This window comes from Pteropus vampyrus, unplaced genomic scaffold (assembly GCF_000151845.1).
Source record: "Pteropus vampyrus isolate Shadow unplaced genomic scaffold, Pvam_2.0 Scaffold346, whole genome shotgun sequence".
Taxonomy (NCBI): domain Eukaryota; kingdom Metazoa; phylum Chordata; class Mammalia; order Chiroptera; family Pteropodidae; genus Pteropus; species Pteropus vampyrus.
In genome coordinates, this window is record NW_011889127.1 from 543,272 (window position 1) to 567,705 (window position 24,434).

General features: G+C 55.6%; 2 protein-coding genes across 3 annotated transcripts in view; one reads left to right on the forward strand and one right to left on the reverse strand.

Annotated features, from left to right (window-relative positions):
* The window catches only part of TADA2B (transcriptional adaptor 2B), a 17,498-nt gene extending 2,162 nt beyond the window's left edge, over positions 1 to 15,336 (forward strand). Inside the window, exon 2 of the mRNA XM_011378564.2 lies at positions 12,023 to 15,336. Coding sequence (XP_011376866.1) covers positions 12,023 to 13,015 — 993 coding nt within the window. The 3' untranslated portion in view covers positions 13,016 to 15,336. The remainder of the gene's footprint in view (positions 1 to 12,022) is intronic.
* A 1,402-nt stretch (positions 15,337 to 16,738) lies between these two features.
* Positions 16,739 to 24,434, reverse strand: part of GRPEL1 (GrpE like 1, mitochondrial) — a 9,876-nt gene continuing 2,180 nt past the window's right edge. Inside the window, exons 1-4 of one of the 2 annotated variants that reach the window (XM_011378565.2) lie at positions 23,033 to 23,181; positions 20,443 to 20,605; positions 19,070 to 19,151; positions 16,739 to 17,760 (exon numbers count right to left, since the gene is read on the reverse strand). In XM_011378565.2, the coding sequence (XP_011376867.1) occupies positions 17,414 to 17,760; positions 19,070 to 19,151; positions 20,443 to 20,605; positions 23,033 to 23,133 (693 nt within the window). In that variant the 5' untranslated portion in view covers positions 23,134 to 23,181 and the 3' untranslated portion in view covers positions 16,739 to 17,413. Of the gene's footprint in view, positions 17,761 to 19,069; positions 19,152 to 20,442; positions 20,606 to 23,032; positions 23,182 to 24,434 lie in introns of those variants that run through there. The other variant, XM_011378566.2, reaches the window with a different exon arrangement.

Genomic DNA, 24,434 nt, shown 5'->3' on the forward strand with positions numbered 1-24,434 from the left:
GCCCCTCTTGCTTTGTGCGGTTGTCTGTGCGTGTGCCCTGAGTCCCTGTTAGGGACTTCTTTATCCTTGGGTCGGCACAACACTCAAGACATCGTATGAGAAGTGAGTGGTCAGTAATTACTGCGCAAAGGAGCATGGGCTGGGAGGCATTTGTCCTGGGTTTTCTCTATCAGGTTTCCGTGGAGACCTTTATCTGAGAGCGGGACTGGATTCGCGGCCAGCAGGGCAGTGTGCCGGCTCCTGCGTCCTTCGCTCTAGCTGGTCCCTGTGTTAGAAAGGAAACGTCCCCGGCTCTGTTCTGGGCCAGACCCACCCAGGGCATGTGGCCGCCTCCTCGGGGCCTTATGAGAAGTAGGGAGGACAGACATGACCCAGCCCCCTGGTCCTTCCAGACCTTTCCGAGTGATGGTCCCCTGCTTCCGTGAAGCAGTATTTCAGCTCGCCACTTCCCCAGCAGTACTCGCCTTCCACGGGGCTTCCCGTGGAAGACATTCCACACTTCCCGCCTCACCCCCAAACCTGTCCTGCTTTTATTCCCTTTTGCTTTCCTTTGCATAAAGCGAGCCAGTCTTCAGGGACCAGGACCCACCCATTCCACAGCCCTGGATTCTTCCCTCTTCTCCCAGCTCCTTAGACACTGCCCTACAAACTCAGCCAAGCACCAGCGTCGAGATCGCTACCCTCCAGGAATCGGCTCTCTTTGTCCTGAAATGCTGTTTGTTGGTGTGGATTGAGTACATTATACGGTAGTGAAAGACTCTGAAGAAAGGCTTCGTCCTTGTCTTCAAGGGGCTGCGGGTGTTGTGATCATTGGGGCTGAGACTGGTTCCCCTCCCCAAGCTCCAGCCTTCAGTGTCAGACCACTACCCAGCATCCTCACATGCTTATCTCGTGGACGTCACCTGAGGGCACTCAGATCTCACGTCACCTCACTCAGTGACTCAGGCCCAAACACAGGCCACCCTCAGCTCCTTCCCGGTCCAGTCCAGTGGCAGCTTTGTCTTCAAAATATTCCCAGAGCTGAACTACCCCTCACAACTTTAGTCTGGGATGATGATTATCTCTTGCCTTGACCACTTCTGGAGCCTCCTATCTGGCCTCCCTGCTTCGATCTTATGCCCCACGGCTCATTCCAGACATCATAATCAGTGATCTTTGAAGACATGTCGCATCACATCTGCCTTCAGTGGTTTCCAGGCCTACGTGGATTAAGCCGCATGGCCTGCGGGGTCTCACAGTGTCTGCTGACCTGTGGGAGCTCAGCTGCTACCCCCTTGATCATTACTTCTCCTGCCTAGAGGGCTCTTCCCCAAACTGTGGCTCATGCCTGGTCTTTCTCCTTACATGTCCGTGCCTCAGAGACGTTGCTTCCCCACGTCATCCTCACAGTAGCGGCTAAATGGCTGAGCTGGCCGGCAGCCTCGCTGCGGGCCAGGCGCTATGCCTTTCTCCTGAAATCTTCCCAGCGGCCTATGCAGCAGGTTGGAACCGAATAGTTTGACTTCAGAGTCTGTACTCCTAGCTGCACTGTCTACACTGCCTTTCCTGCAGCATGGTGGAAAATACACAAAGAACAGGCCCAGGAACTAAAAAGCTTATCGTGTTTTAGAGGAAGCGTGGGACGGGAAGGGGAGGCATTCTCTAAAGCAGTTCTCTTCAAACTTTAATGTGCACACGAGTTACCTGGGGAGATGGTTAAACTGCACATTCCCCCTCAGAGCCAGCTCGGCTGTCAGAAGAGACGCAGCCAGAGGAGGGGAGTGCTTGGGCCTGGGGACCAGGGGACTTTCTTCCTGGTAGGTTCAGGTGGAGGCCCGAGATCTGTGTGCTGACCTTGCCTGAAGTGCTGCCAGCATGTGGTCGGTCCACAGGCCACACTGAGCAGTGGGGCTCCCAAGTCACTCTAGCTGTGCTCTCCTGGGCGCAGTGCTTCACCCTCGAGACTTCACATGCTTCATCAGAGGTTCCTGTGCAGCTTTGAGGTGTGTGGCTCCCTTCTGAGCAGATTTGCAGAGCTACGCACATAAGTAGTATGTCCCATGTGTGCCATATTCAGCATGTGCCCGTTATGGGCCAGGCTGTATACACGGGTCACGTGCTCATGCTCTTGACGGCAGCCTGTGGCGTGGCTTTTAGTGTGTACAGTTGAAGAATAGCAGCTCTGATCATTTTAGCTGCTTGTCCAAGTTGCCTTGGCGTTTCACACGGTGAAGCCAGGGTCTAGACACAGGCTTCTCTGATTCCAGAGTCTGGGCCCTGACCTCAGTGTAAGAGCATTAACTGATGTGGGTCGGAGGCTGGGAGCTTAGTGGTGCAACTGAGGGTGTGGCCAGACTGGAAGGGCTTTGCAGAGGAGCAAAGTCTTGACTGGGTTCAGTGGGGGTTAGTATGTGGAACTGGGGAGAGGGGAAGGTGACCTGGTGGGTGCAAGAACCAGGTGTCACGGGACGTGGAGGATGGGGAGAGGCGGCATGCACGTCGGGGGCAGTGACAGGAGGATGACACGGTTCATTTGAATTCTCAGATGGCACGTGACCTGTGACCTTGGAGTTGTACTGCTTTTTTGTAGAGTTCATGGGGATGGGGTGACTTCAGGAGACCTCCGGGAGAGGTGTGTTGCTGAAGTCCGGCGCCATTTGCTCGCACTTTGTCCCAGGGACAGGTGTCGCTGAGAGATGCTAGATGAGGCCCGGGAGGCTTTGGAGGCGAGAACATGGCCAGGCTTTGACACTCCGGGCCCATGCATCTGGTGACGAGCAGCAGAAAGGACAGGTGGGGAGAGACACCTGTGAATACAAGACCAGGGAAAGGTTGGCAGGAGGACAGTGACCCACAGTCACACCACCAGGGGTTTTGAGAGCCTCAAGGCAGCCGTTTTGTGGTGGGTGCCGTGCGAATTCGGAGTTAGATGGTATAAATCCCATCTAACTTGGAACACGAGCATAGACGTAAACAAGGTGAAGTATTTTATGACAGTTTGGGACTGGTGGGTGAGCCGTCGACTGGGTGGAACATCAGAGAAGTGAAGAGCTGGAGGAAGGCCGGAGCCGCGCAGGTGCTCGTGGGGCTCTCGGGGCGAGCGAGTTCAGGCCAGCTTCGAAGCTGGATTTCGGGTTAAAGGCGGTATGTGAAGTCTCTACAGACGGTGCAGCCGCGGTAGCCAGGCGTGTGACTCGCTAGCCGGAGCAGGGGAGGGGGACGTCCCTACCATGAGAGAGGTTTGGGGCGAGGCCCTGCGTGGGGCTTCCATGCTCAGGGAGTCCTGGAGTGAGGTTTCGTAGCCCAGCGAGTGTGGCGCGGGCTTCCCGGTGTGGGGTGGCAGCATCTGCCTGGAGTGAGAAAGGTCGGTGGTTCAGTGGCCCGTGCAGGGTGTCCTAGGTCGAGTGGATCAGGAGGCCACCTGAATAGGGGAGGCAGACCACAGCGAGGAGCCAGAGCCCAAGCAGGTGAAAGTCAAATACCGAGCAACAGGACAGAACGATATGTAACGCATAATGGTTCCCAAGTGGGTCCTTTGCCAGTAAAGGACACTGTCGGGGCAGTTGGCAAAACTTACACGGGAACAGAAGTTTAGATGGTAATAACGCATCTTTGTTAATTTCCTAATTTTGATGGCGAGACTGGTTGTGTAGGAGAATGCCCTTGTTCGTAAGAAAATCATACAAAATCACTTGGGGGTGATGCAGCATAATCTCAAAACGGTAATAAAATGGTCTGCGAAGTTCTCTGTAACCGGTCAGGGCCATGTGCCTGTGCTGTACATTCAGGCTAATTGTGGGAGGCAGGTGGAATGTCATGAATAAAGCCTTTTACTTTTGTAGACGGTGGTGGACGTTCGGGAGGCTGAGCGATGGCAGATAAGTAGATAATCACGGCATTGTGCATTTATTCAGTCCTCCGTTCATCTAGCACTTACTCAGGGCCTGTTATGTCAGCTCCTGTCCTAGAGGCACACACTGTCCCCGGGCATGTGCTTTGTGTTAAAAACACGGATAGAAGTGAGACAGCCGTGTAACCTGTGCGGGGTTACATGGTCACGTGAACTCAGGGTCTCCTTTGGTGGAAGGGTGGTGTGGGCATGTGGATGGGTCAGGGGTTCCATGTTCTAGGAGTCTGTGTTCAGGAGCCAGGCAAAAGCTGCTTGCCCGAAGTGGAGGATTCGGGTTGGGTCAGGTGGGTAAGGTCGTGGGGGTCTCATTTTGGAAAGCCTCAAGCGCCAGGCCACCAGGATGTAACGGGGTTTTGAAGCTGATTCAGACTGAGCTGTCGCCGGGTGCGTGCCGAGCGCCAAGCTCCAAGATGAGCCCTTTGACATCTGCCCACTCTGCCCACCCCGCGTCCCCTGGTCCCTCATTTGCAAGTGAGGAAGCAGCTGTGGGCGACGAAGGATTTTGAGCCAGGTTTTCTGGCCGTCTGCCGGGGACCACCTGTTTCATTGGTTCACCAGCTGCACAGCAGTCACCTGAGCACCCCAGGGTCCCAGGGACCACCCTGCACCTCCCGGATCGGCATCTGTACAGAGCAGGTCTGGAAGCAGTTGGAGGGGGATGCCCAGGGCGATCCGACTCGCGGGGTCCATGGAGCCACGTTTGGGCGCCGCGCGGTCTTCTCACCGAGGCGGACGCCCCTTCTGTGTTGTTAGGACAGGGCGAGTCCGTCCTGGCGTCCTGACAGTGGGGTTTTAGGAGCCGCTGTCACGGGCGGGGAGGAGGGAGGAGCCTGGATGGAGAATGCAGCCAGAATTACTGGGCTGCGCAGCGCCGTGGTTCCCAGCCTTCAGCGATGCAGACCACCCCGGGGGGCTTGTGAGACACGCACGTGCACCCCACTCCTCTCCTGGTTCTGGGTCAGCAGGTTCCGGTGGTGCCTGAGGATCCGCATTTCTGGCCCGAGGATCCACACGGTGGCCAATGCTGCTGCCCAGGGCCCCACTGTGAGACACGCTGCTGTAGGGTGAACCCTGCCACTTTAAAGTCGATATTCCTTTTTTTAAAGTTTATTTTTATTGCGGTAAAATATTCCTAACATGAGATTTACCATTCTAACCACTTTTAAGTGCTCAGCTCAGCGGCATTAAGCACACTCACACTGTCGTGAAATCGTCCCCACCACCATCCCCAGGACTTTCTCATCTTCGTGAACTGGAACTGTCCCCAGTAGACCACAGCTCCCGTGTCCCCGCCTCCAACCCTGGCACCACCGCTCTGCTTTCTGTCCCTGTGACTTCGCCTCCTCCGGGGACCGCGTTTGAGGGCAGGCCCACAGCAGCTGTCCTTCGTGACTGGCTTCCCTCACTCCGCACAGCGTCCTCACCTTCATCCCTGTTGTAGCGGGCGGGTGTCAGGCTGTCCTCCCTTAAGGATGGGTCCACCGCCCCGACCGACCGCGTTCCGCGTGTCCGTTCACCCGCTGAAGGACGCTTGCGCTGCCTCCACTTTGCCATTGTGAACAGTGCTGCCGTGAGCATGGGGTGCAGGTATCTGTTGGGGTCCCTGCTTTCAGTTCCTTTGGGTGAACCCCTAAGGTGGGCTCGCTGGGTCAGATGATGGCGCTGGACTCTCTGAGGGCCTGCTGTGCACCTTTTAATGCTCTCACAGGCAGCTTATTTGACCTGAAAGGCTTCAGTCACCTTGAGGGCCAGTCACAGTGTGAGTTAGTGAATTCTGAGTGAGTTGAGACAGGACAGGAGCTTGGAAGTGAGGCTTACAGAACTTTCCGTCTGAAAAAAACCCAGTAAGCAGGAGCAGTGGCCAGTGGTGTCCGTGGGGTTACTGATGACACACAGAAGCCAGTGTTCATCGTCGGCCTCTGACGTCGGAGGTGGCACGGACAGCCAGTGTATCCTCGGAGGAAGGTTGGGGCTCTTGACTGGGAAGTGACAGGGAAGGCAGAAGGGAGGGTCCGGGGGGTGTGGCTGGATGGTGTGGCCCAGGGCCAGCCAGAGGGTGTTCAGCCTCTGAGCAGGTGGGCTGTTCTCACTCTAAAGAGGACAGAATGAGGCTGGATGAGAGAACATGTCCAGGGTCCCACCATGTGACAGCCGGTTCCAGCCCAGGCGGGCTGTCTGCTGGAGCCTTGGTTGACCTCTGCATGTCCTGCCTCCAGCTGCCAGGACAGCCCCGCTGGGAGACAGATGGCCGGGAAGCCTGGGCGCCCTGGTCGCTCCTGTAGGCCGGAGGCTGAGGAGGCACCCAGAGGTGGTGGCGTTGGAATGAGCGCTCTGGGACGTGACGGGAGGCTGAGGGCAGACAGAGCAGAGGGCAGGGAACCCGTGCCCAAAGCCCGTGCGTAAGCCGTTGGAAAAGGTGATAAGTGTACGAGTGCCTTAAGAGATGCGGGCTCTGCCACAGCACTGCCCCCTGGGAGGCCATGTGCCGCCCTCCCCCCGGCCAGTCTCCCACTCACAGGTCCCTCACTTGCTCCTCACAGTGAGCCCACGAGGTGGCCAGGGCCAGCGACAGGTCAGATGAGATTGGGCCCAACTGGCGTATGTCACGTATCTTGAGAGACAGGCTGCTGTCTGGCACACTCAGCAAACACACCTGCGCTCTCCTCCAGGCACGAGCCACAGGGCGAGGGCTCAGCCCCGGGAACGCTCCTGCTGAGCTCTGAGTCAGGTGGCCGTCAGGCTCCCTGCACCTGCTTCCTCCTCTGTGGGCGCAGGCCACCCAGGAGACGCCCTGATCCGGGGCTCCTGCCTCCCTCTTCCCTTTGGCCTGGAACGGGCCCTCCTTGTCCTTCAGGACATGCCACGCCCTTCAGAGACTCTTCTCTCCTGGCCTTGTGCCGCCCTCTCTCCCCCTCTGCTGCCTCGTCCCCCGCTGCTCCTGGGGTCTGTGTCGCACATAGAGCCAGCTCCCCGGGACCTGCAGTTTCAGGCGGGGGCCTCCGGTTGCTTCTGCCCCTTTGAAGCTTCTTCACTTAAAGAAAAAGGAAGCTCCCCACCCCCACCCCAAGCGCTTGGGGAGTAAAAGCAGCCTGGAGGCCTCTGCCTTGTGCTTTACAGTCCAGATGCTGCTGCTTGAGAAAGGCTGTGACAGGACGGTGGCAGCGACACTCAGAGTGCTCCAGGGCAAAGCCGCCAGCCCGCACAGGAAGGCCGTGCAGCGGGCGAGGCGGGGCGGCTCTGCCGGAGCCCTGCCGTGTGCGGAGCCGGAGCCGGAGCCGGAGTCTGTGCTCAGGGAGGACGTAGGTGCCACTGTGCCCCTCACTTGGCTCCCAGAGGCCGAAGTGAGTAGCCGAGCGAGGGGCATGGCGACACTTCCTGAGCGGGTCGGTCTGGACAGAAGCAGCCCTGTGTCAGGCCTGGCACTGGGCTTTGGGGTATCAGGAAGCGTTCGGTCTCAGACCTCCCCGTGCGCGCTGCATCATCGCTCCACCAGAGGCAGCGTGGTGACAGGGACGCGTGCTCTGCAGTGAGACTGCTTGTCATTCAGACAGGCTCAGCGTTTGCTGGCCTCGTGCCCGTGGGGACTGCTTAACCTAAGTTCTGATCTATAACACGTGCGTCTAACACTCATACTACCTCGTGGGAATTTTAGGATGAAATGAGATGATATGCGAAAAGCGCTCACATGTTAACTGTTCTTACATGATCCTTATTCTTCCTTGACAAACTCTCGAGGGGAGGGCAAGGAGCAGACGTCGAGAGCATAGGGCTCTTACAGCTAGTACGAGGTCGAGCCACAATCTGATCCGAGCTCTGGGGATCATCGAGGGCTTCTGGGGAGATGACCTGGGTCTTGAGGGATAAACACAGGTTGCACAAGTGAAGCTGCCAGCTTCACAGAAGAAACGACAGCCGCCATCGATGGAGCGCGCAGCGCCCGGCCTGGCCGTGTCGTACGTGCGTTTCGACCTCACTCCTCCCGGCCGTCCTGGGAGGTATGTGCTACTGTTGCCTCCATAATTCAGATGAGTCTGAGGCAAGAGAGGCTAAAGGATTCATTCCAGTTACTTAGCTACTAAGGGCGGAGCCAGGAGTGGAACCCCAAGGGCTGACCCCAGAGCCTGTGGTGTCTGGCCGGGGCCAAGGACAGATCTGAGAGGGCCTCGGGGAGTGCCCGAGGAGTCTGGCTGAGCCTGACAGGTGAGTGCTGCCCAGACCTTCAGGTTTCGTAGACCAGTCACATGGAAAGAAAATATTTTGAAAGCTTACATAGGATTGCCAACTTTAAGTTTGCCAGGGAAGGGTATTAAGAAACTTTTTAAAGATCCAATTAATAATCTGTCGCCGTTTCACAAAAAGAAAGATTATCTTACTACTCCCCAGGTAGGATGTAATCTTGAGGGGAAGACCACCCTGTAAATGGGCGAGTTCCACTATCAGGAAGTCCTCCACATCAGCCCTGTTGTTAAATTTTACCTTTGACGGTGGGCCAGCCTAGTGCGGGAGGCGGTGGACTTGCTGATGGGAGCCTCCAAAGGCTTGTCATACACAGGAATCGCCCTGTCGAGTCCTGGCGTGGAGACCTCTGGGTCAGAACGGGCGGAGGTGGCCCTGGCCGGAGCATGTAGGGGAGAGACTGTGAGCGCGCCCCACTGGCAGGAGCCAGCCAGCGCACATGCTTTCTCTGGACTGTCCTCTTCCTTTCCTGCCCATGCGCCGGAGGCCAGACCAGCCAGAGAGCCTGGCACTGTCATTGTCGCTGGGAGGCTCCCCTCCCCTCCTGGAGAGGCAGTGTCCTGGCCTCAGTCTAGCGACCTTTGAACTAGATCTCGTGGCCCTAGTTAAGTGTCCTCAGGCACATTCCCCCTTGTTTTCAAATGACTTTAAGGAAGAGGCATACCTATCTCTCTTTATCTTTTTCCAAAGATAGGAGTTTGTTTTTTGTTTTTGTCTTTTTTTTAAGGGAGAATGAAGGACAAAACATTCACGGAACCTGTTGCTGTAGGCTTCGGGTTACTTACCCCTGTGTTATTGCCCGTTGCGGTGGGAAACCCCACTTCAGCGTATAGTCGTGTTACCCGTTTAACTTTGGTTGTACTCGAGGTGAGCTCGGTCTCCAAATCTTCCGCAGACCCGCTCCTGGCGCGTCTGCCTCCCGGATCAAGCAAAAACATCGACCTTGGAACTTACGAGGGGAGCACTGCCCTCCCAGTCAGTCTGCTTCTGTCATATATGGTGCTGTAGTGTGGTGACAAGACACTTCTCTCGCTCGCAGGAGGTGGGCGAGTCTTGTGTGACCATTAACTCGTGAAACTTGGAGAAAAGGCTGGCATGTGGCAGGTGGTAGAGTACAGTAGCTGTTGCTGTTTTAAACCATCTTTTTAAATATCTTCCTTACTGTGATTTGGCCTCAGTGAACGTGTCTGTCCTGTGGATTCTTGGCAGAAGCAGAGCTGTGTTGTTGCTCATACTTAGATTGTTCCGTTATGACCCTCACTCTCCATTTCAGAGGCCTTGAAAATCAGGAGTTTGTGTGTTTTCCTGGTCCTTTGTCATTGATCATTAAACTAATGTGGTGGCTCCCGAGGGGCCAGCTACTCAGAAGTAGCTGATGGCCAGTGGCTCTCCTAGTGATGGCCTTTCAGCCGTTCTTAGGTGGTGGCTCAGTTTGATTGCTAATGGGAGTCCTGGGCTCCTGGTGACAGGGCATCAACCCTCTGATTTGTGGCTTTATAAATATCATCTGAGAGCAGAGTCTCCTTTGTTCTGAGGACCTGGATGAGCTGGCTGACCTGCTTGCCGGGCCGGGAGAATGGACTGGCATGCGGCCTGCAGCACGCTTGGCGGGGGAGGGCGGAGGCATCAGGTCGTCCCCTGCCTTGGCTCCTGGCCCGGCCCTGGCCTTGAGGCTTCATTGCTGCCTCCATTCTCTGCCCTCTGTCCCCAGAGTGCGGAAGGTGATGGAAGTAAATATAAAATGCAAACAGATAATCTCGGTTTGGTCAGATACCACGGTATTACACAGAATCCTTCTGGTCTTCTAGGATTTAAATTTTATCCAAAGTGTGGTGCTGTGAGCGGCTGATTTTTGGAAGGCAGGTTGCTGGGGTTCAGGGTGGGCAGCAGACTTTGCTGGGGCGGCAGCTGGCGCTCCTGTGCGGGGCCGGCCTCTCACTGCAAGTCTCCTCACTGGACCAGGCCAGGGCCAAGGCTGGGGCTGGATTTCTGACCATGCAGCTGTGGGTTCACAGCGGCCCCTCTGAGCCTCTGGTAAGAGGGCACCCCAACTTCCTCACCTGGGAGACTCCCCGGAAACTGGACTCCGAGTCTGTGGGGGCTCCATCCTTGGACAGAGCTGTGGGGAGGGGTGGAGAAGCCATGGGCAAGGCTTGACCATGCCTGTGGCCACCGCCTGGCACCAGAAGCTCAGACCAGGTATGGGCGGCTGCTTCTGCTCTCCAGACACCTGGGCCAGCACGTCCTCTCCTCCCGAAGGGACGGTGTTTTCCAGCATAACTTGGGGTCTTCCTAGCCCCAGGGCGGGGTGGGTACAAGAGTGTTCACGCTCACCAGCCCCTCAGCGGCCACTGTACGAGTGGGGACTTGTGCAGAGCCGACTGCAGTGTGTGAAGCCTTTGCACGTCTGTGCTCTGCCGCTGGTGCTTGGAAGGGTGAGGGTGGCTGGGGCTGGTTCTGCTCCTTTTCTGGTGAGGACCTCAGGCTCAGAGACGGGAGTGGCTGGCCTGGGTCACACAGAGTGGCAGTAGATGCTGGGGATGGTTGTTAATTGGCCTTATTTTTTGGACCAAATGCTTCCTGGGAAAATATCACAAACAGATTTGATGCTCATAGAGAATTTTTTTAAAAGAAATCACAGAAACAGTGCATCCCCATCAGACCAGAAACTAGTTTGAGCTCTGGTCTTCCCTTTCCTCGTGGTAGGTCCCAGTATGGCCTTTTTTGTGCCTGTGCCTCTAAGGCCCACCCTCAGCACCCAGCACCTGGCGGGAGCAGCGCCCGCCACAGCCCTGTGTGCCCTGAGATGGCCGGAGCGGGGTCTGGTCCCTGCACCACAAACTCGTCTCTCCCCACGGCGCCCACTGTGTCATCCGCCATCAGCCCGAACGGGCTGGCTGGTTTCTCGGGTTCCCGTTTGGCCTTCGGGGTGCGGAGAGCACCCCGGCCTCGTGGGGGTGAGTGTTGCCGGGTGGGAGGCAGCGTGTGGCGGGAGCGGAGTGGGGGGTGGGAGGGGGCTGCGCGTGGTGCCGAGTGAGCCGGCTGGATGAGTGCGCACTTTGGGCCGCTGCTGTCTGAAGTGGCTTTAGCGGTTGACGTTAAGGAAGAGGTCTCTTGGCAGAAGGAAAAGATTGAGAGAGTTGTACAATTTCCTCCCATTAATAACCCTGGCGGTCACGGTTACCTCCTCGTAGGAGGGAGTGCTTGCAGCCCTGCCGGGTCCTGGGAGAGCTCCCCAAGTGTGGGGGTGGTTATAAGTGAAGCCCCCCTCCCGCCCCCGCATGAAGGGGCTTCCTGGCCACCTAGGAGGGGGCAGAGTGGCCCTCTGAGCCCAAGGGAGCATCAGAGACAGAGGCTCGGCCCTTTCGGGGAGGCAGGGAGGCAGCATGGGAGAATGGGGTCCCTCCCGTGGTTGGGAACCTGGGCCGTGAACTCTGGAGGAGCCTGTTCTCCACTGGGAATGAAGAGGTTGCACTGGGAGGGGGCGGGGCCCCTAGGCGCTCTGTGGCCCTGCCCACCTGTGTCCTGTCGTGCTCAGACAGAGTTGGGACAGCCCAGGGTTTGGCAAAATGCCAGTTCCAGGTGGGCCCTGGTGGTCCTGTTCAGGGAGCCGGGAGAGCGGAGTCCAGATCCCAGACCAGGCGCTCGTCTCAGCTCTCCCGAGCTCACTGCGACACCCATTGTCACGTAGAGCCCCCGAAGTTTCCTTCTAGCGTTGACATCCAGGTGGCAAGACCAGCCAGAGAGAATGTGCCACCGACTGTGCTTTGGGAGGGGCGTTATGATGGTGACGGGAAGTAGTCCAGGTAACCTTTGAGAAGATGTCAAGGGACTTTTCTGCAAACCGTGAGTCTGCCACTCTGGCTTCGGAAATAACGCTGACCTCTGTCGTTGTAGGAAGATATGGCCGCTCACGTCGGAGCTTCCCGGACTCCCCAGGAAGTGATGGAGCATTACGTAAGCATGTACATCCACGGCAACCTGGGGAAGGCCTGCATCCCTGACACCATCCCCAACCGGGTGACAGACCACACCTGCCCCAGTGGAGGCCCCCTGTCGCCCAGCCTCACTACCCCCTTGCCTCCCCTAGACATCTCGGTGGCTGAGCAGCAGCAGTTGGGCTACATGCCGCTGCGGGACGACTATGAGATCGAGTATGACCAGGACGCCGAGACGCTCATCAGCGGGCTCTCGGTGAACTACGACGACGACGACGTGGAGATCGAGCTGAAGCGCGCGCACGTGGACATGTACGTGCGGAAGCTCAGGGAGAGGCAGCGGCGCAAGAACATCGCGCGGGACTACAACCTGGTGCCGGCCTTCCTGGGGCGGGACAAGAAGGAGAAGGAGAAGACGGCCAAGCGCAAGATCACCAAGGAGGAGAAGGAGCTGCGGCTGAAGCTGCGGCCGCTCTACCAGTTCATGTCCTGCAAGGAGTTCGACGACCTGTTCGAAAACATGCACAAGGAGAAGATGCTGCGGGCCAAGATCCGCGAGCTGCAGAGGTACCGGCGCAACGGCATCACCAAGATGGAGGAGTCGGCCGAGTACGAGGCGGCACGGCACAAGCGGGAGAAGAGGAAGGAGAACAAGAACAGCGCGGGCTCCAAGCGCGGCAAGGAGGACGGCAAGGACGGCGAGTTCGCCGCCATCGAGAACCTGCCGGGCTTCGAGCTGCTGTCGGACCGCGAGAAGGTGCTCTGCAGCTCTTTGAACCTGAGCCCCGCGCGCTACCTGACCGTGAAGACCATCATCATTAAAGACCACCTCCAGAAACGGCAGGGCATCCCCTCCAAGAGTCGCCTTCCCAGTTACTTGGACAAAGTCCTCAAGAAAAGGATTTTAAACTTCCTCACGGAGAGCGGTTGGATCTCCCGGGACGCTTCCTGAAGCGAGTCCCGGCAAAGCTGGGCCGCTGCTGGAATCGCCCGGGAGCCAGGCCGCCCGGGGCCGGGGCCGGGGCCGGGGGAGGGGCAGGGAGCGCTTTTCCCGCCGTTGGTCTTCTGTAAGCAAATCGCGTTCCTTTTTCTAGGGTATAAATTCTTTTCATGGGCCTCTGAGAGAAGCAATAGTAAGTCTTAGATCATGGGGGAAACAAATACATGTACGTTGTACCTTGGTCCCAAAAGTGACAGTTTAAGATGACGATTTGCCTTTCTGTGTTCAGTTTGGAGAGTATGATGAGATTGGATGATTTCCTCTCGTGAGTGTCCCTGTGGTGCACAACTGTTGTGCCGCGGGTGACGGGAGCAGCTGTCCCTGCTGGGCCGCCGGCCGCCAGCGTTACCCTGCGGTACAAGCCCCGGCACGTGGCACTTTAGGTGGGGCCGCGGGGCGGGACGAGGTCTTCTTGGAACTTGAGGCCTACGTCGAACTCAGTGACCAGATGCGCTTCCCCTGGACTGCTGAGCTCGTAGTCCCCAAGTCCCATGCCGCCCCTGGCCTGTGCCTCCGGGCGCTGCCCCCGCCAGCCGCCTAGTGCAGCCAGGACGCCGCCACAGGGCCAGCGTGGACGCCCAGGACGCTGAGCCAGCCTCCCTGGGGCCGCTGCTGGCCGCTTTTTGTGCTAGCTGTGCAGTTTAGTTACAAGAACTCATTTTAGAAAGATCGTGGCCGAGAGTGCTGAGTTCTGGCGTTAGCTTCCTCCAGAATTTTCATGACAGTGTCGACTACCTTTTTCACTGGGACTCTGACCAAGCTAGCCCAGCAAGCATCTCACCAGGCGTCTGCAGACCAGCCAGGTGAGATGGGGCAGCTCACATGGCTGGGCCGGGCTGAGGCCGGTGCGCTGCTCCTCTGGGGCACTGGTCACCGTCCTGAACCAGACTCAGACGTGGCTTCCGCCCAGCCCTCATTAGAAGTTTTTCAGGGCCCCCTTTCATGGCTACATGGTACCTTCCTTCTGGAACTTGAGTCAGTCATTTGTCTTCCGGCTGCTCAGGGTTCTCACGTCCAAGACCCTGCTTTAGAGTCTGTGGAGTGACCGGGGGGACCCAGCGCTCCATCCCTGCCCCTCCCGCCCCCATAGCTACCAAGAGACTGTTTACCTCCCAGAACGTTTGGGCTTGAAGTTCCATTAAAGTGAAGTTATTTGAAAGAAAACAAACCCTCATTATTTCCAAGGACGACTTAATTACGGTGCCTTTTCCTTTCTTTTACATCCTCTGTCCCCCTAGAGTAAATTTTTCAGCATTAAATAAAACCTATCAGATCTATCGTAACTGGCTTTAGTTGTAAAGTACTTGCATGCTGGCGGGAAGGTCTTGTTAGCTGAGCGGGGGACTTCTCTGACAAGTGAGCGTGGTTGCTCCTGAGGGCCACCTCCACACGGTCCCCTGCGGGATAAGTGCCGCTGACACAGAGCAGGTGTCGCCTTCCACTGAGCAGTGAGGGAGCCGGTGCTAAGGTTTCACAGCTTTCTTGGCCAGTGGTTGTCACCCGGGGTTCCTGGACCAGCAGCACCAGTCTCCCCTGGGAACCTGCTAAGATGCAGGCGCTCAGGCCCCACCCAGTCCCCCCGAGTCAGAAATGAGGGGAGGGCCCACGGAGCCGTTCGCGCCAGCCTTCCAGGTGGCCGGGATGACGTTCGCGCCCCACGGGCTTTAGCTACCCCGGCGTCGTCATCCCCTGGATTTTCTACATCAGATGCCGTTTGGTGAGGTTTTAAACTTAGTCTTATTTTTATATAAAATGATTGCCAGACTTTCATTAAGCTTGAGAAGCAAAACATCCCTGTAAATGTGTGGCCCAGGCCAAGAGCTGTCAAATGAAAACTTTGTGCTTACGCAGATTTTTAGTATGTATATCTTTTTGATGGTATGAAGAATTTATTTAGGCTTGACTGTTTGAAAACACCATAATGAATGTATAATTAATTTATGTTAAAGTATTAACACTTTGTTACGAAAGTACTTTTATGATTCGTTGCCTTTATCCCATCACCTCCAGCTATGACTGTCACATTAGTCCTCATCCCTGCTGTTAGCTCAGAGCCTTGACGTTTCTGTATTTAATTCTCATGGTACACTAGTCACCATAATCCCATGGAATTAGGTCTTTTCAAAATTTCAACTCTTAACTTTGAGTCAAGTTCGGTAATTCAGCTATTCTAAATACTCTGGACGGCCAGCATTCCAAGAATGTATTCACACCGAAACTCTGACTGCTGTTTTTATTGCCCTTTTACATATTAAAACAAGTTGAGAACAAAATAGTGTCACCGATTGCTTCTTACCACCCGCTCCTCCAGCCTTTGCCTTTCAGAGCCAGCTTCAGAACCAGGACGGGAGAGAGCAGGCGACATGTGCTACCCGGCCTTCCGTCAAGCTATCAGCCAAGGCCGCTTTCTGCTAAGCGGGAGCCTTTCACCCGCCTCGTTCCTGAAAGCAGTGCCCCCTACGGAGCCGGGCTGCCAGCGCCCTGCTACGCGGATCCCGCGACTGCGCTGTCCGGGCCGCGGGCACACAGAACCCGCCGGGCAGGTGGGTGACGGCGTGTCAGTTTCCAGGTAAGCTCCCGCACCAGGGCCTCGGGCAACGCGGCATGTGGTCGCCATGCCGCGGGAACCCGGCTCTCGTTTGTACCAGCCCGTGGGAGCACTGGCCTGGCTGGTCCCTGGTCGTTTAGGTGCAGAACTGCAACATGCTAAGTGAGGACGCACGCGCAGAACTGCTTTCCCGCCCATGCTGACTGGGTGACTGGAACGCGCAGGCTGGGACTGGTTTACGCGGACGCCCCGTCTCCAGGGTTCGCGCCTTCCAGCAGCTGCAGTCGCCGGAGTGGGTCTGAGAGGGGCTTTCCTTAGCCGGCTTTCTCACACAGGTGCGTCCCAGGGAGGTGAAGAGCACCCACAGCGGCGGGGTAGAAAGCACAGCTGTCACTCCCCCTTGTCTGTTTTCTCGACACATTAGGGCAGCCTTTAGTTCTGGGGTACGTTTTTGACTAAATTATTCAAGGCAACTTAAAGGAAAGAATGTTTTGAAATCATATAAACTGAAATTTTAATTATGGGACTATTACTTACATCTTTCAAAACTATGAGCAAAATTAATCGCCACATCTTTTTTATGCGATAATGGATCGACCAGTATTGACCTTCAACCCTAGGAGGACCTCTGAGAAGCAGGGCAGTGGGAGGTTCTTTTTCCTGTTCACAAGATACCTCAATCGGCTTTTCTCAGCGTAAATCAGGAGCGCGGGGGTCTGAGGGAGGGGCATGAGGCAGCTTTCACAGACTGTGTGCACTTGCTGCGGCTCCTGAGTGTCGGCGGTCACCTTTGTGGTCCTGAGTTGGCCACGTCGGCCCCCAGCAGAAGTACAGTCACGTGCCAGCCTGCAGCTGCTCTAGAGGGAAGCCAGCGTGTTTGGGTGGATGTGCCAAGCCTATAGCTTCTGGATTTGAGCAGAGAACGGGAAAGCTAAGTCCTGCTTTCTTTAGTAAGGGTATCCATAGTACACTAAGTAGTTATCAGAAAGTAGAAAATAAACATCAGGGCTTTAATCCTCTTAATTAAATTTAAAAGTTAAACATTAACATTTAAAACTGACCAATCATGCAGTCCTCAGATTTTGAGAAAGTCTGTCTTACTAGAGAAAATACTTTCAGGTCATCGGTAACTAGTTGCATATAATATTTAATCATTTCTACAGATAGGTGAACAAAACGGGGCAAAAGTAACTGATTCTGTCAGATTTGGTAACTGTGGTGAGAATTGTTAGGGATGTCTGCTTGTTTCGCACCGCCAAAGGAAAGCCAGAAGCCGGCCCCTTAGCAGCTGGCTGGTGACCCTCAGTGAAGCCGCACGTTCTTCAGCAAGGGCAGTTTTCCTCAGCAAGAAAAATGGTTACGCTCTTGCCTCCCCTTTGCTGGCTCAAGTGCAGGGGGCTGAGCGCCCCAGAGCTTGCAGGCTAGTGAGAAGCAGGACACACAGCGGACTGGCCGCCAGCGAGCCAAACAGCAGGTCCCCGCAGACCATTTATTCATTCAAAACATCTAGACGTCACCAGAGTTTGAGCAGATACAGCGTCATTCATAATATTCTAGGGTCCAGTCGCGTCCCATCGGCCTGTCTTGTGAGTGTGTGGAACCATCAGGCGTGTATTAACAAACAGCCTCCCGAATCAGCTTGGGAACGCAGCTGCGCAGGCGGCTTAGCCTGTGTCGCCGCCGCCGAGCTCCCAGCGGGCTGGGCAAGCTCAGTACTCACAGGAGGGCGGGCAAACCAGCCTGGCATGAGTCACCGCCAGTGTTTACCAGGGACACCCCCCACCCCGACCCGCTGCAGGCAGCTAGGCTTCCTTCACCACCCCCACCAGGGCGGGCCTCAGGGTGCGCCCATGCAGCTTGTACCCCACTTTGCTAACTAGCGCCACCGTGCCCGGCTCTTTCCCCTCAACTGGCGTGTGGAACAAGGCCTCGTGCTCATACGGGTCGAACTTGGCCCCCACCGGGTCAAGCCTGAGTAAGCCGTGCTTGGTGAAGACCTTCTGGACCTGCACTTGGGTCATCACGAGCCCCTCGTAGAGGTTCTTCAGGTGAGGGTTCTCGTCTTTAATCTCCTCTTTTGGGACACTCTGTGTTGCCTTCTCTAGAATGTCCGCGACCTCTAGCAAGTCCTTGCAGAAGCTCTGAATGCCTAAATGGAGTTAAAGAAGAATACCGTTTGCATTCTTATTGAGGAGCAGGCAACTCAAAATTGTAGGCCCTGTTAATCACTCACCTATCCTAGATTTCAGACGCTTGATTGGAAAAAACATCAACAAAAAGTTTTTGGGGGTTTAGATGAGTTAATTAGCCATGAAGACTGGCAGCTAAAAATGTGCAGAACCACCTCACCATCCATCCTGCTCCAGACCCCCTGGGGGACTGCACACTCCAACAGCATGTCACCCCACACACAGTAGGGCCACCACCGGAAGTGGGCAGGAGCTAAAGGGCACAGAGCCTGGGGCCGTGTCCCTGGCTATTACTTAGCGCTGTGTGATCGCGGTCACCCTCTCTGGGGACTGGCTCGTCCAGTTATAACATAACTGGTAGGATCATAACAGCACCTACCACACAGCATAGTTAAGAGGACAGGAGTCGTGTGTGCTCACAACCCCGAGAACGCTGCGCACTCGGTACAGGTGCCACTACTGGCACCATGGGGTAGAAAAGTCACGAAGACACAGCCCAAGCCCTCACCTGAACCTGCATCAACCTTCATCTAATAGAAGATAAAACATGAGAATTCTCTCCAAATTCATGGCACTGTATTACATAAAAACTCTGTGGTTTCAAAAGAATGTTTCCAATGCCGAACGGAAGTCAGGGCTGATGAGGGTGCTCCAGCTGGCATGTGCTCCCACCCGGGCCCCTAACAGGGCAGCAAGTGCTCTGTGAGCCTGAGGCTCTTCACGTACAATGCAGGTGAAGCCTGACGGGCAGCTCCCCAAAGACTCAAATGGCAGCTCGGGCTTAGTAACAGATAGGCCTAGACGGGGAGCACCAGCCTCAGCGCCGGTGACACTACTTATGAGCTTCGTGAGGGGTGGCAGGTCATTTCGGCTTCACTGATCTCACGTAAAGTGGGGAGGACAGTAACAACACAGGTGACAACACAGACGGCTTTTAGATCTTCAGCGGTGTCGATGTTATTGCTGGTAGAGCTAAGGGAATGGACGTCAGAGGCCGACCTGCTCGAATGCTCTGCAGGGTCACACCAGGGTCTCCGCGGGGAAGAGCAGCTAGTCCCCTCCTCACGGAAGGAGCTGCGGTTCACAGTGTCAACGCCCCCGCTGGACTTTACTGCCGACCCCCTCTCAGATGCGGAAGGGGTGCAGCCTCGGGCTCCCCGCCTCCCACCCTGGCTGTTCTTGCTGTTCCTCGCCCACATCCACACCCAACCCCCTTGTTTTCCGACCCCATGTTTTCCCAGGTCTGTGTCATATAATGTTTAAAGTTACCATATAATTTTGCTTCCTCCACCAATTTTTGGGTCCTCTGCCGCAAGTTCTCAGTATCTGCCAAAGCTCGCTTATATTTTTCCTAAAAAAGAAAAATTTACATGAATAAAGTATGGAACAAATTCATAGGAAAGCAAATCTGCTATCGCAAGGCCAAGTCAAAACACAAATGACATCTATTACTACGTTTGAGGTTTTGGGCTACAGACACGCAGCTTAACAGGTAGAAATTCCAACGAGTGGGGAGTAAGATGTCAGGGTGACACGTATTTACGTGGTTCTCAAAGCCATTCTTACTAGTGTACAGCTGTGGAAAGAACGAGAAAAAGCCACTTCCTTGCGGTTCTGATGGCCTTGTCACCCCACCAGGAAGGACCACACACTTCCTCAGCAGACTTTCCAACTCGAGGGAACCCTAGCGCCCTGGTCGGGCTGACCCGCCGCGGTCCCCACAGCCTGAGGAAGTTTAGAACCACACACCGGGGTGGGCAGTGCAGGCCTCAGCCCATCGGAGAGATGAAACCTTTGGTATTTTTACCGTTGCCCAGACGTGGCTCGGTACAACATTTATGCAATATCCGAGCCCTGGCCTCTTCCTCAGCCTCGCCGCTCCCCCTGTAATCTCCCTCATCTCCTGAGCATTTCGGTTTTTAATGGGGACTAAGTCACTGTGGGGGGCCTCTACGCTCCCTCCGGCTTCAGTCGTCAGGCAGCCCCAGCGCAGTGGTCGAGAGCAGGGGGTCCGAGGCTCAGACCCCGGCTCTGGCGCTAGGAAGCTCGGTGACCTTGGGAGGTCTGCCCGACCTTTCGGTGCCTCAGTTCCCTCATCTGTAAACAGGGATGTTAACAGTCGGTGCGCAGGGTGCTGAGGGTTCACACACATCAGCGTGTTAAAACAGCGTCGGCAACACGTGTCTGACACCCTCACTGTCGAGCCCTTGAACTGGATGTGCACCGCCTCCGGGATTTGACCCGGAGTGGGAACCCGCATCACTCGTAGCTGAGGAACCGCTGCCTCACCCACGACCGCACCCGTGGCCCCGGTCCTCACGCTTCCCCGAGACCCAGCTGACACAGCCACCCCGAGTGTGCTTTGTCTGTGAAGACCATTTTAAGTCTGAATCCATTGTTTCCTATGTAGCCTGTCAGGATGGTCCTCGTGACAGAACCAGAGCCACACAGCATTTGGCTTCTAGTCTCTTCTTTAGCAGTACCTTCCTGCAGGACCCAGCCAGAGTCCTTCGACAAACGACTGAACTTGTCTGGCTTCGGCTTCAGCTGTCGGTCAATCTGGAGGTTGGCCAGATGTCCCCCCGAGAACCTGACTGGAGGTCAGCAGACTACCCTTCCCACAGAGCGGCGGGCGGCCTTACCACAGTCTCCTTCAGCTGCTCTTCCAACTTGACCTTCTCGTCCACGAGCACCTTCTCCGTGGTGGCAGTGTCTGTCTTCTGTTCATTCTGACCGGTGTCGTCCTCCAGGTTCTGGCCATTGTTCTTCTGTTTCATAGCTGTGCACAGCAGCCGAGGGGAGGGCCTGAAGAAAGCCCACGAGTTAGACACTGACAGTTTTTTCTTTTTTTTTCTTGCTTCTTAACGTCAGATGTATGATTTGAGATTTGAGGTAATTTTAAACTATTTGCTCTCGACTTATTGGGAAAGAAAAGATTTATCTTGGGTCTAGTAAAGGCAAACCGTGTATGATGTAATAGAAGCTATTTATTTACAGGAAGTCGTCTGCGATGCATGCCTAAGCTAACGTGCTGGTGTACCAAGTCTACAGGACTGACCTCTCCCTTCTGTCCTAAACACCGCCTTCTGAGGTGTGGCCCTCCAGACCCCACGCCCTGGAAGAGTAGCTACTGTCAGAGGTGACGACAAAGACTCACAGGGCAGAGTTCCTGCCCACAGGGTACTTACCGCTGTGCAAGAGAGATCCCTGTACACACATATGTGGGTTTGAAAGAGAACCACGTGCTTTGGGAGGCTCAGAGAATAGTTCCAGCTTTGGAAAAATGGAAGGCCACGAAAGGCTTTGTGCAGAGCAGCTCTGATGGATAAGTAAGGGTTACAAATAAGGAGTTGGACAGGACGAGACAGACCCACTTCGGGAAGAGGGTCTTGCCTTGGACAAAGGCGTGGAGGTAGGGAAGCACAGGTGTGTATGGGGGATGACAAAGGGCTCCGAAACTAATCCTGGTAGTGACTTAAGATATTATCCAATCTGACTCCCACATGGAAAAGGTTAAGTGATAAGCGCAAGGCCATAAAGCCATTAATAAATGATTGAATAGTCTTAGAACCCAGATTTCTTCACCAGGACCAGTGGAGTGCCTCTTAATTACATCACGGTCCAATGTGAAAATAAACTGTCTCGACAAATAGGAAAGCTATCAGTGAACAGAATAAACGTACAAGGACGTTTCTGCCAGCACTGAAGTTTGATAAGCTGGAAACAGATGCTCATCAGAAGAGACATGGCTGAATTAATGGTTGTTTCCACAATGTAAATACTGCACAGCAAGAAATGCAACCTAGGGAAACACACAAAACGTGACCCCATTTGTGTAGACACAAACTAGAGATCCTGTGCATGTATGTGGGGTCTTAGGCCTGCGCAGAGGAATGGAAGGACCCCTTAGTCTTACTATGGGGGTAGGGAGCAATAATTTTTGAATTGTTATTTTTGTGATTTAAAAAAGCTAATAATCTAAAAGCCAAGTGTACAGTTGTGAAGCCTGTTTTATTTTCTAGCTCTGACCTCTGGGTGTGACAGTCACCGCCTTTCTGGAGGTCAGCTCTGCTCTGCAGCCCTACCTACACCTGCAGCACAGCCAGCAGCGGTTTAGGGGGCAGTGCCATGGCCGTGGCTGCAAAAGGGCTGAGTCCGAGCCCACGCTGGTTTACAGAGAGGGAAACTGAGTCTTGGAGCGGTGAGATACTCTAAGAGCTATGGCTATAATTCAGCTTTCTTGATTTCCCCATTTGAGTCTCCACAAAACCAGTTCTCAAGAGACAGAAATTAATGCTGACTGGCTATCTCTTTCCTAGCCATTAATCACTCGAGGAAAACACCTTTTCACTCAAGTATGACAGGTGGCTTCACTGCTCTTTTGTTCCCATATTTTTTATGTCATTAGGCTGGCACTCACACCTTGAGCCCCTTTCACTGTAATCTTCACCTCCGTCTCCTGCCTGGGCTCTCCACCATGTGAGCGAGCTCCTCGAGGAAAAACCAGATTTGCTCTGCCCAGCTTCTGCCCCACGTTTGGCTCAAAGCCGCTTCTCTATTAAGTAACTTCATCTGGACAGTTCCTCCAACACAGAAGATGCCAAGTACTTGCCAAACTAACTTATGAGGTAGGACTTTCAAAAAGGAGCCGCCGGTTAAAAAGAAAAAAGAGAGGAAAATACGAGGTGAGGGCACTGACTCCTGACCCCTCACTGTGGAGTCACTGGTCCGCCCAAATAAACTCCCCACGGCGGGACAGGCTCCGGTGCCCTTCTGACCTAAGACTCGGGAAAAGGCGGAGGTGGAGAAGGAATACGGCCCGCGTGGGAAAGCCCGTGAACTGCCGACGGAAGCCTCGGTTTCACAAAACTTCCCGGGCGCGCCCGGTGGGGATCCACCCTGGCGCTGCCCGGGCACGCGCGCCCGGTTCTGCTGACGACCGAGCCCCGGTGTCTGCGGCTCCGAGGGGGTGGCGGCCCTGTGCCCGCGCGCACGCGCGTGGGGGCTGTACCCGGGCCCGGGGACACGCCGGCGGGGGTCAGCGCGGGCCTCGGGCACACGGGGGGCACGGTGCCTTCCACTCCATGCCCACCAGGAGAACAGTGCTAGGGAGCCGGGCCGCAGGGCTGCCCCCGGCGGGTGTCAGTGGCCCACGACGCCCCGCTCCCGGGCCTGACCCCTACCCCTCAGACCGCGCCCCACCTCAGCCCGGGGCAGCCAGGCGCCCCTTACCTAAGCGACAACGCCAAAGCGGGGAGGCTGCGCCGCGCGAGCCTCACACACTGAGCCGCCATGATTGCCGCCAGGGCTGGCACACTGCACGTACCGGGCATGCGCGGAGGCCGCTGGCCCGCCTCCTCATGGGCCAAGCCGCTCGCGCAGACTCTGTGCCTGCTTCCCCGCCCAACTGCTTGCTCGTAGCCAATCCGCGACCGCTGCTCTTCTGATGGACGGGCAATAGTCACCAATAATGTGGGTCACGGCGGGGGGGCGGGGGTTGAGGGCTCCGGAGCCCCAGGAGATGAAGAGGGGAAAGTTGAAGGAAACAGTGGGAGGAGACTCTCCGTGGGTGGGGCGAGGTCAAGGGAAAACCAATGGGGAGGAAGCATGGGGGGCGGGGCGGGGCGGGCTCCGGAAGTGCGCAAGTTCCCGGCCGGCGCGACCCACCGCCTCGCTTTCTGGCTGCCCTTTGCTTTAGTGATCAGTGTGGACCTCGGACGGGCATTTGTGCTGTTCTCCTGTGTTGTTCTCCAGCTCCTGGCATGGTGCCGGGCACACAGCGCTCAGTGTTGGTTAGATGCAAATAGGTTAAGGGCAAAAGCACCTCAACATGCACCTTCAAGGTGCGTTAGAAACAACGGTTAAAATAGCGGTTTGGGAGGCTCCACCCCCTCCTGCTGTTGCTGGGAGGCGGTGAAGGAGAGGGAGCAGGAGCCAGGCGCGGTGGTTAGAGGGCTCCATAGCTCTCTGTGAGTTTTATTAAAACAAAAACTAGGAAGCAGACGTGACAGCGGTAGCAGCGTTGACATGGGGTGATTGGGTGTATGTTGGTTTTCTTTGCACTTTTCTACCACCTTCAGTTTTCTCAAAATAAGAACAGCACCTGGGAAAACTTCGGGGACACAGCTAAAGCGCATAAACCCAGCGTTTCCATTAATCTGACGGAGGTCAGTGCTACTGTATATGTGCCACGAGGAAGCCGAGGTGCGGGAAGAGACGGTGCTGCTTGTTTTCATATCCCTTAGCTCCGATGAGGCCCCCAGGAGCTCCAGCCTGGCTCCCGCTTCAGTACTGCTTGGCCTGCGGTCTCTCTCTGCCAAGATCCCAGGGCTGGAGCCCGTGGTCTCCCAAGTGTAGCACTGCCTGTTTGTCGCATTTGTGAGGACCAGACCTATTACTTTGCTTGGCTCCTGTTAAAGCATGTGCCAGGCCCTTTGCCACCGGCAGGAGAGGAAGCAAACAATCAAACCCAGATGTGGGATGTTCTGTGGAGAAAAAGACCTGGTTTGTCAATTGATTAAGGGCCTGGGAGAAAAAAAAGAAAAAAAGATTAGGATTGTTTGAGGATAAAAGGGCTTAAAAGATACAATTGTATGGCATAGGTGGACCTCATTTGGATCCCGTAGAACAAACC